We start from the raw sequence: 11,262 nt of genomic DNA, 5'->3' as shown, positions 1-11,262 counted from the left end.
TCTTTTCATGCTTCCATTCAACCCGTCATAAAACACACCTGCACATTACAAAGCCAATCATCCACCTACCTTGGGATTCCCACAGTGCCTTTCTTTTAACATTCAATTAAGCTAGTTAAGTCTCTGCACATTTAACTTTTTTTTTTTAGTTTATATTTTTAGTAATCTCTACACCTAGTGTAGTGCTTGAACTCATGACCAGGAGATCAAGAGTCACATACTCTTCTGACTGAGCCAGCCAGGTGCCCCTGCACACTTAACTTTTTAACATATATGTTGGCCTTACCAGATTTTCATTAATAAAATGGGGATTGACAGTACTAGGGAGAATTTCAAAAATGAACGAGGTAACAAATTAATTCAACAAGTATTTACTTAGCTTTGGAATATAAAGATCAATAATAAAAATGTTCCTTGTCCTATAAGCAGTCCTAGATTTACTGGAGAAACAATATACAAGCCCAAGGCTTGGTTCTCTTAACCTGGGGTCCATGGGATAGATGGGCTTGGGGAAGGGGCTGCTCAATGAGATTGTTGGCAAAAATTTGGGTGCATGTACCTTTTTCTAAGGACAAAATTCATTACTCCCATTAGATTCTCAACTGAATCCAAAACTTCCAAAAGAAAAATAAATATTGATGTAAACAGATAGTTTTAATACACTAAAATGTTACAATAAGGAAAGATGACTAATATTATAGGTGAACAAAGAATAGAGCACCTTTCTGCTTGGGGGAAGAAATAAGGCATCATTTGATGAGGGTCTCAAAGAGAGATAGGAGCTGGTAGGCAAGATGACAAGGGCATTTGAGGCAGAAAGAACTGCGTGTGCAGAGCCCTGGGTTCCAGAAAAAACATGTATTTGGGAAAAAGTTCAGTGTGGCTGGGGCATAAGTACATGGTGAGAAATACATAGGGCCAGGGAGTGGCAAACTTTGTGTGTTATGTAGACTACAGAGAACCAGCAGAAATCTTTAAAAATGGGGTTTTACCCTGTCAGTTGTGTGAAGGATATAAACATTTCTCTCTTTCTGCCTTACTAAGGGGGTGACTTGGGCTGTGAGGTCTATTATTCCTGAAGGCTGGAAAGGTTTGAGAACCAGAGCTCAAGGACCCAGCCCCAGCTCAGCACAATTCTGAAGAGTATGTAAAATCTGTCCTCTTTGCTGCTTCTTTTTCTCTCTCTTATCCCCACTCCTCATTTCATGTATCTGGAAGGACTACTTTGGTTTCTACCTTCCAGAAGTCTAAAACAACGGAACCAGAAGGGACCTTAGAATTTATTTTGATCCAACATCCTTATTTTACAGCCTTGGAAATAGGTTCTGAGTGAGGGAATGATTTACTCTCCTTGTCTCCCCTTCTATCTCTCTGGTTTGCTGTGGGACCTTTTGTTGTTCTCCCTCTCTTCTGAGGAAATTGCATGGATTCCTTTCACTTCCACTAACATCTCTACACCACAGATTCCAAGAGTTGTATTCCCAGCTATGTTTTTCTCTGTGTGTCCCCTTCCCTTTGTTTACAGAATATTTCTATCCGACACTTTAGGTTCTCCTGAAACCCAGCATGTCCAAAGATCAATTTATGATCTTTCTCCACTCCCATAAATCTCCCCACATTAAAAAATGCCACCTCATCCACCCAATTGCTCAAATCAAATCAGGTATCATCCTTGATAACTCTTTCTCCTTTAGTGCCCTTCTCCCAGTCTAATCCATCACCAAGACCTCTCATTTTACCTCCTAAAAACGTCCATTCTGTCCATTTCTAACTGTATTCACTGCCACTATATTAGAAGATTACCTTTTGCCTGGACTTCCTACAATCCTCTTCTAACTCCTAATCTACTCTCTTCTCCCTAGATCTATTTCCCACACTGTAAGCAGAAGGAACTTCTTAAAACATAAACCTGAGACTGCTATACTTCTATTAACTCTCTCCTAGCTGATCATTTGCAGCTAAGGACTAAAGTCCCTGTTTTTCTTCTTTCTCCAGTCTCATCTGCTGCCACCCTCTCTCTCATTATGCGCCAGTCATGCTGGCCTTCTCTCTGCTCATCAGTGCCAAGCTCCTTCCCACATAGGGCCTTGGCACACAGGGTTCCCACACTTCCCTTCCCTCCTCGTCTGGTTAATTTCTGGTCATCCTTGCCACCCCTCCCCCACCCCCGCCTAGGCTAGCTCCATTGGCGCTTTCTCCTTGCACTTTGCACAACTGTAATTGAATAACTCTTTGTTTACTGTCATTTTCCCTGGTCTATAAGCTTTGGGGGTAAGTGAACTCTTAAGACTGTCTCTCCAGGAGCGCAAGGGTGGCTCAGTTGTTAAGCGTCTGCCTTCGGCTCAGGTCATGATCCCAGAGTCCTGGGATCGAGTCCCACATCGGGCTCCCTGCTCAGCGGGAAGCCCGCTTCTCCCTCTCCCACTCCGCCTGCTTGTGTTCCCTCTCTCGCTGTGCCTCTCTCTGTCAAATAAATAATAATAAAATCTTAAAAAAAAAGACTTTCTCTCCAGCACATTGCCTGGCCCTCAATAAATACTTGTTAAAAGAGGTATTGAGGGTTTTATCCACCCAGTGGCAGAGCTGAGGCTAGAACCCAAGCCTATTTCCAGGACAGTTTTCTTTTCTGAAACCATGAGGGGTCTATCCCAGGAAGATGACCCCACACTCCAGACTTCCTTACCCTTTTCTCAGTGGTTAAATGATCGGTCTTGTGTGTTCTCTTCAGGGGCCTGTTACAGTCAATCGGGAGAAGTAATACAGGTTTAGAGATTACCGTTACTTCAAGGATATTTGCATTTTAACTCCTGGGAACTCCTGGAGGACAGAAAGTAACCGCAAAGGAACTACAGTAGTCCTCTTTTGTCCACAGGGCATATGTTCCAAGATCTCCCAGTGGATGCCTGAAACTACAGATAGTACTGAACCCTATATATACTGGTTTTTTTCTATCTATACATACTTATGATAAAGTTTATTTATTTAATGATAAAGTTTAATTCATAAATTAGGCACAAGAGATTAACAACAATAATAAAACACGTATAATAATGTACTGTAATAAAAGTTATGTGAAGGTGGCCTCTCAAAAATATCTAATTGTAGCTTTCTGCACTGGCAGTCGTGGTGGTGGCAGTAGGCACATCTTTTTTTTTTTTTTTTAAGATTTTATTTATTTATTTGAGAGAGAGAATGAGAGACAGAGAGCATGAGAGGGGGGAGGGTCAGAGGGAGAAGCAGACCCCCCTGCTGAGCAGGGAGCCCGATGCGGGACTCGATCCAGGAACTCCAGGATCATGACCTGAGCCGAAGGCAGTCGCTTAACCAACTGAGCCACCCAGGCGCCCGGCAGTAGGCACATCTTGGACACGCAGTAGGATGCCAGCAAGTTTGTGGACCTGTACCTGTTACAGAAATGCTCTGCCAGCTACTGTGTCATCAGCGTTGAGGAGCACACGTCCATCCAGATGAACATGGCTGAGGTTAACAAGGTGACAGGCAGTTTCAAACGGCCAGTTATTTTATATTTTTTAAAGACTTTATTTTATTTACTTGAGAGAGAGAGAGAGAACACGAGCAGTGGGGAGGAGCAGAGGGAGAGGGAGAAGCAGGCTCTCCACTGAGCAGGGAGCCTGACGCAGGGCTCGATCCCAGGACCCTGAGATCATGACCTGTGCCGAAGGCAGCCGCTTAACCGACTGAGCCACCCGGGCGTGCTTCAAACGGCCAGTTAAAAACCTATGCTACCTGGAAGGCCATTCACAGGTTAGGTGAGTCAGATGACTCCATCCTCTGACTGGCCAAGGCTGATGGCATCATTTCAAAGAACTTCTGACAGGAGAGGATTATGGATGTGGGATATTTGTCATAAATAAATAGTAACCCCCCAAAATATTATAATATACTCACCCTTCTTGTGATGATGTGAGATGACAAAATGCCTACGTGATGAGATGATGTGAGGTGAACGATGTAGGTATTGTAACCTAGCGTTAGGCTACTGTTGATCTTCTGACCACACGTCCAAAGAATCATCTGACCTGGACCACAGTTGACCATGGGTAACTGAAACCATAGAAAGTGAAACCTCAGATAAGGGGGAACTATTGTAAGAAAAATTTCGGGCACTAGAAATGTCATTGGAAGGAGGGAATTTTCACTATTATCCCTTAATGGATTATAGGAAAGGAGTCTGCAGTGTACCAGACTTGTTTCTGTGTTGTTGTTTTTTTAAACCTTTTCTTCAAAACAAAACTGTTAGGTAGATATTATTTTACCTTTATCAAATGAGGGAATCTCTGAGAGGTCTAGTAATCTACCTCATGTTACAAATCTGGTGGTGAGGCCAGTATTTAGTCCCTCCCCTTCCCAGGACATGATTCTTGGTCAATCCTCTTTTCATCGTATCGTACCACTTTCGAGGGTAAGTGTAAGCAACTGCTTACAGTTTATACAAAAATCTGGGCTATGGAGTTAACTGGCTGAGTATCTTAAAAAAAAAAAAAAAAGGATTACTACGTTTCTTTTATTGCCTATCTGGGATCTATGCTCTGATACTTGACATTTTACTGTCTCTACCAGAACCATCACATATTGGTGCCTGACCTTATTCTTTCCAACTATAAATATGATTATGGGCAGAAAAAATGCTTTGAGCACTTTGAGCAAAATCATAATGCCAAAATCCAAGATCCTGTGTTATCATTTATTTTACTAGAGTCCACCAAAGCCTCCTGTTTCCAGAGAGTGAATAGTATCAGGTTGACCCTTAATAGTGCATTATTTATCTGTTTACTACTATTTGCAATAATAAAAGCTATTAGGAGATGGGCTGTCCTAGGATCAAATATCCCTGCATGAGTTTGGGTTTGCTGCTGATTAAAAATGCTTTTGCCCATATTATGGATCTCCTCTGGATTTTGATTCCTGAATACAGGATTTCTTGTGGGGGGTGGAGGGACCCTATTATGTTTCTCTTAGTGTCAGGTATACATGACTATTTAATAGCTTTGCGACCTTGGGCACATTGCTTGACCTCTCTGTTTCCCCAGTTGTCAGAGAGACTGAAGATTATTTGGAAGGTGCCGCTACCTTTGAAATGTTTGAAAGCACCTATCAACAAAACCTAACCCACAGGAGGTATTCAAATAGAGTTAATTTCTCTCCTTCCCCAGATAAGGACATTCTCTCTTGAAGTCCATAGATTTATAGATTCTTGGGACTTGTTGAAAGTACACGGAACATTTTGTGTAGATGTATGAGGTGTGTTTTTCTTCGAAATAAAGGCCACAGTTTAACAGATTATCGCGGTGGCCAACGACTTCCCTAAAAAAAGAGCTGTAGATTGTCCTCTCTGCTACTCTCTCCAGGTGTGTTATTCAAATCTCTTTTGCAGGGTACCAGATTTTTTTGTGGATGTTTTTGTTCTCTGGGCACTCTTTTGCAGTCCAACAGAGGAGGATAACCAGGTTCCTGCTGGCAGTGGCGGTGGTGTGAATTTCTCGGGGCAGGGCCACCATGAAGTTTCCCTGGGGGCTGCGACCCCTCTCAGGGTGCCCCCCCCATGGGGGTGGGGTGCCATTTGCAGCCGGGAGGCAGGTTTATTTTGAGGTCTCTCGCCCTCCGGGGGTCGCTTCTTCATTGAGAAACCGGCTTTTGTGGGTTTTCTCAAGCTAAAGCTACTCTCTCCAGGTGTGTTATTAAAAACCTCGTGGCGCGACCCTGGCCGCCCCCACCTTCCTATAGGCCCCAATCCGGAGGCGGTGGGGGCGGGGAGGCCGCACTCGCCGCTTCCGCTCCTCCAGACCACCAGAGGGCACTGCGGCCTCGTTCCTTCCTTCCCGGAGTGCTTCGCGCCGGGCCCCTTCCGCGTGGGTGAGTGAATGTGAGAGTCAGCCTCGCGCCGCGCGCGCCGTCCGCCTCCGCCGCTCGGCGCCCTTATTTCGGCTGCGAGGGGCGGGAGCGCGCGTAAAGGCATAGAGACGGGCGTTGAGCTCTCGGGCTAGAGCGTCGCCGAGTCGGAGCCGGAGCCCGAGCCGCGCGCTGTGTCTCCGCTGCGTCCGCCGAGGCCCCCGAGTGTCAGGGACAAAAGCCGCCACCGCGCCGCCTGCTCCCGCCGCCAGGGCTCATCCGCCGTCGCCGCCGCCCTGACGAGAGTCCACCGCTGTCGCCACCCGCGAGGATCCGAGAGCCATGTCGGCTAGCAGCCTCTTGGAGCAGGTACAGGCCCGGCCCGCATGCCTCGGCCATTGTGTGAGGCGAGAGGGAGCCCGACTAGGCCCGGGCCCGCCGCCCCCGGTCGGGCCGAGCCGAGGCGGCGCCTCTTGCGGGCCGGGTTTCGGGCCTCTCAGGCCGGCCGCGCCCAGCGCCTCGCCCTCAGCCCGCTCTCCGCGCTTCTCCCCCGGCCTCGGAGCCCACCGGCCGCGCCGCGCCCCCTCTTCTCAGCGGGCCTCGTTTTCTTCCTTGTTTCCTTCCCCTTCCTTGAAGCCCTGGTCCCCTCGCGTTGTTTCTGGCGCGTCCCCCGCTTTTTCTCCGCGGGCCCCGCCGGCCTGCGCTTTTCCCCGCCTCCCATTTTCAGCCTCCCCCTCACCATCATTCCTGACGCCTCCCCTCAGGCCTGCTCTTTTATTCCCTTCCCGGGCCCGGCTTTAATTTGTCTTTCCTTTTCCATTTCTTCCTCGGACGACTTGCTGCTCGGCGACGTTTTCTTCGCCCGCAGAGACCAAAAGGTCAAGGAAACAAAGGTGAGCCCGGCTCCGCCGGTGGCCCTAGGCCGGGAGGGGGACGCCGAGTAGTGGGGGCGGGGTCTCCGGGAAGCGCCCCGGGGAGAGGACCTTTCGGAAGCCGCTTAGTTCGCAGGTGCCTCACACTTAAGTATTTGACCCTTTTGGTGTGTTCTTGCAGCTGGCGAACAGCTTTTCAGTGAACAAGGAGTAATTCATTAAGGGTGGGGGTGGATTCGGTTTTGAAATGTCCCAGGTCCTTAGTTTCCTGTAGGTCTTAGAAGGCCTTTGTTTTTCATCCTCGTGGATCACACTCTGGAAGTACTCACATGTGATGGGGGAGGGGAAGCGGGAGGGAATTGAAATCTAGAGGAGCCAATAAAATGACCTTTTTAGATCAACTTGCTCGGGGTGGAGGGAGACGTTTTCATTGACGAATATTGCTCAGCATTCACTCTTCTCTTTATCTGTTTTTCTGAAATTCAAACTTATTTGCTGTGTTTAGTAAGGTATTTCTTGGTTAGAATATATTTGCTTATTTTGGGAGGTAGGTTGTACGATTGAGACACTCCTGATTTATTTGAATTTTTTCCCTTCAGTACAAAATGGATCTGTACATCAAAAGGATGGATTAAATGATGATGATTTTGAACCTTACTTGAGTCCACAGGCAAGGCCCGTGAGTAGTTAACCATTTACGTGCCTGATCAAAGAGTGTAATATACCGTATTTTTTTCTCTGCCTTATCGATGAATTTCATTTTCAGGGGGTGACTTAATACCAGTCCATGTGTTGTAAACGGAGTTACTGAAATGTTATAGACTGTTAAGATTTCCATCTTTGTTGACAGCAAGCATATTCTGGGATTAGAAGTGGTAGCATCTTAGAGTATACTAACAGCACCTGTTAGTAATTTTTCTTACCAAGAATGTAACAGTGCAAAACTGAAGAATACTTTCCAGTTTAAGTATTCTGACTTTTTACCCCCCAAACCTTTTTCTTTTAGGAAAACTGGATGTATATGTGACGGGGAAAAAACTAATAAAAAATCACCTGAACTTTATTCAGTGCTGCAGAAACTGGAATCTTCCTTTTCATCTGGTCACTAGTTAGTGGGTTGTTAGGTTATCCTAACTTTTGGACCTAGGTATTCCTTTTTCAAGTTGAGATGTATCTCTATCTTTAGAGACCAACTTTGTACACCTCTGGTTTCTTATAGGAGCTACAGGATTTATAAAATGGAGTTAAAGGAAGATAAAATACTGTTTAGCACAAATGAAGACCAAGAATGATTGAGGTTTTTGCCATGTAACTTTTTCTTCTAATTTCTTTTAGGTCTATATAGGTTCATATATTAACATGTTCTGTGCATGTAGAAACTACTTTGATTTGTCACTTCTTTTGTATTAATATCATGGGTCCCAAAGATAAAAATCATAAGGTTGTAGCTAATAAATATAAACCCACAGATTAATAAACCAAAAGGAAAACTTACAGTAACTCACCTAAGATACCCTAAAAAATGAAAAAGCATATGAGACATTTATATAAATTCTGAGTGGATGCCATACGATAGATACAATAGTTTTGAAAACTTGACATATTGGTGCATGCCCATATTTGGACCTAATTCTTGCATAAAACTTTTAGATCCCTCATGTAAAATTTTCTCCACTGAGAGTATAGAAACCACTTAAGCAAGTGATTGGGAAAAGTTTTCAGAAAAGTCAACCAGTTAATCAGGAAAAGTAGGAAGGAAGTAGAGGAATGAACTATTTATAGGTTCCTGCTATTGAAGTAGTTTGCTTACATAATCATTATAACAGGGAGAGTGGGAGCATTTGGAAACATAATTCTAGGTAGTTCTTGTGAAACATTGTGTAATTCAGATTTTTGAGTTCAGGGGCATGTGGGAACCTGCCAGTTCAGGTGTAGGCATTCAGCTATATAATGGTATAACGTGTGATACTAAGTGCATGTTTTTACTTCTCAAGTAAGCTAAAGCTTAAATGTCTTTAAAAAATTCGGGGCTGGGGGTGGTGGGAGTAGAAATCATGGTTGAATAGACGGATAACTTCAGAATCTTTGTCCTTTGTAGTTTGTCAAGAGCAATTCATGTACTTTTTAACCATTATTCATCACTTTATATTATATATAATTCTTCAGGCTTAATCCATTGATTATAGACTGAATTTCTTATTCATAATGGATTTGAGTCTATTAAAATTTTAACACTGTCTTCAAGAAATAGACTTCTCTTACACTTGAGGGTATGTGTGAAAGACTTAGGTTTTTTTTGTTTTTGTTTTTTTTTGGTAAGGAGAATTTGGCAGAGAAAAGCACCATTTTATCAAACCACATTAGTTGAAACATTTAATTTTCAAGAGCTGTGTTTGGCTAGGGAGAAGTACTGTTGGCTTTGGTAATACAGATTTAAGGCCTGACATACTTATGGTCATCCAAGCTTCTTAAGAACGAAATTCTTTATTCACTAGTTAATGGATTCTTATGTACCAGAGCTATTATTTTAATTCCAATGTAGTTAATATAGTGTTATATTAGTTTCAGGAGTGCAGTAAAGTGATTCAACAATTTCATATATTACTCAGTGCTCATCAAGATAAGAGTACTCTTGTACCAGAGCTATTTTGAAGTTAGAGTAGTCTATTTTGAGTTGAGCTGTATCCATACCTGTACAGACCAGTCTTTTTATATCTCCAGCTTCTCACTTAAGGGACTATTCTGTGAGTTATAGCATTTATAAAAAAGTTAAAATACTGTTCGCAAACTTAGGTCAAGAATGATTGAGGTTTTTGCAATGCAGTCTGTCTTCTAATGTGTTGACTAGTTGAGTATAAGTTTATGTTTTTGGTTATTCCTTAGACTAATTCTTAAAGATACAGACTTTACAATGTTTTTGGAATTCTACTTTTAATGGAAAAGTCAGGTGTACATTTGAACTTAGAGCCATTTTAGGTGAAGTAGAACAGGTAGCAACATTTTTCTAGTTTTAAACTCTGGAAGCTCTTGTGCATTTCCTTTCCAGGTTATAATTAAATAGTGGCATCTATTGATGTTCCCAAATGGTTTGCTAAGAGGCTAACAATGTAAACTAGGTGTAATGAACCTTGGTTTATGGTTGAGGAAGGCTGCACAGATTTTTGGGATAGAACCTGAAATTTCCAGTTCTTTTTGTGTTGTTTTATCTGTTAGAGTAGTATGGTTTTGATAGGAAACTCTTAGGAACACTCCTCTGATCTGCCAAAATTCGCACTCCTTAAATCCAGAGAGAACTGGTTTTAATAAAAGCCATCATCTCAACACTTCTGTTGGTGAGATGTTGGGTTTTCCTTTTTTTGAATTATAGTGCTCAAGTTAAGGCCTGTAAGTATGTCCTTAACTGTATAGTGCTTAAGTTAAGGCCTAAACTGTATGTCAGTTTAACTTGAAATGTTTAAACTTTTCAATTGTGAAACCAAAATCTCTTACAGTATAAGAATTCCAGCAAGTTTATGGGAAGAGACTACCTGAAATGGTCACTTGCTTTTTTAGTTGAATTTGAATTGGATGAATAGTTGGGAGAGGAAATGTCATGATTGTTGTTTTATTAATTTTTGTGTTTTGTTTTGATTTGCCTTTTTTTTTTTTCCTTTCCACAGAATAATGCATATACTGCCATGTCAGATTCCTATTTACCCAGTTACTACAGTCCCTCCATTGGCTTCTCCTATTCTTTGGGTGAAGCCGCTTGGTCTACTGGGGGTGATACAGCCATGCCCTATCTAACTTCTTATGGACAGCTGAGCAACGGAGAGCCTCACTTCCTACCAGATGCAATGTTTGGACAACCAGGAGCCCTAGGTAGCACTCCATTTCTTGGTCAGCATGGTTTTAATTTCTTTCCCAGTGGGATTGACTTCTCAGCTTGGGGAAATAACAGTTCTCAGGGACAGTCTACTCAGAGCTCTGGATATAGTAGCAATTATGCTTATGCACCTAGCTCCTTAGGTGGAGCCATGATTGATGGACAGTCAGCTTTTGCCAGTGAGACCCTCAATAAGGCTCCTGGCATGAATACTATAGACCAAGGGATGGCAGCACTGAAGTTGGGTAGCACAGAAGTTGCAAGCAATGTTCCAAAAGTTGTAGGTTCTGCAGTTGGTAGTGGGTCCATTACTGGTAACATCGTGGCTTCCAATAGTTTGCCTCCAGCTACCATTGCTCCTCCAAAACCAGCATCTTGGGCTGATATTGCTAGCAAGCCTGCGAAACAGCAACCTAAGTTGAAGACCAAGAATGGCATTGCAGGGTCAAGTCTTCCACCACCCCCAATAAAACATAACATGGATATTGGAACTTGGGATAATAAGGGTCCTGTGGCAAAAGCCCCCTCACAGGCTTTGGTTCAGAATATAGGTCAGCAGCCAACCCAGGGGTCTCCTCAGCCTGTAGGTCAGCAGGCTAACAATAGCCCACCAGTGGCTCAGGCATCAGTGGGGCAACAGACACAGCCATTGCCCCCACCTCCACCACAGCCTGC

General features: G+C 43.6%; 1 protein-coding gene and 1 pseudogene across 1 annotated transcript in view; both read left to right on the top strand.

Annotated features, from left to right (window-relative positions):
• Positions 1-338: 338 nt before the first annotated feature.
• Positions 339-3,891, top strand: LOC118019624 (annotated as a pseudogene).
• A 2,101-nt stretch (positions 3,892-5,992) lies between these two features.
• The window catches only part of YTHDF2 (YTH N6-methyladenosine RNA binding protein 2), a 32,221-nt gene continuing 26,951 nt past the window's right edge, over positions 5,993-11,262 (top strand). Inside the window, 5 exon segments of the mRNA XM_035019299.1 lie at positions 5,993-6,219; positions 6,719-6,743; positions 7,322-7,401; positions 10,382-11,231; positions 11,234-11,262. The exon segment at positions 11,234-11,262 is cut by the window's right edge and continues 603 nt beyond it. Coding sequence (XP_034875190.1) covers positions 6,193-6,219; positions 6,719-6,743; positions 7,322-7,401; positions 10,382-11,231; positions 11,234-11,262 — 1,011 coding nt within the window. The 5' untranslated portion in view covers positions 5,993-6,192.

The sequence above is a fragment of the Mirounga leonina genome, unplaced genomic scaffold, assembly GCF_011800145.1.
Source record: "Mirounga leonina isolate KUSES-001 unplaced genomic scaffold, KU_Mleo_1.0 Mir_173, whole genome shotgun sequence".
Taxonomy (NCBI): domain Eukaryota; kingdom Metazoa; phylum Chordata; class Mammalia; order Carnivora; family Phocidae; genus Mirounga; species Mirounga leonina.
The sequence above is the reverse complement of the archived record's forward strand: the minus strand, read 5'-3'. Positions and strand labels throughout refer to the sequence as shown.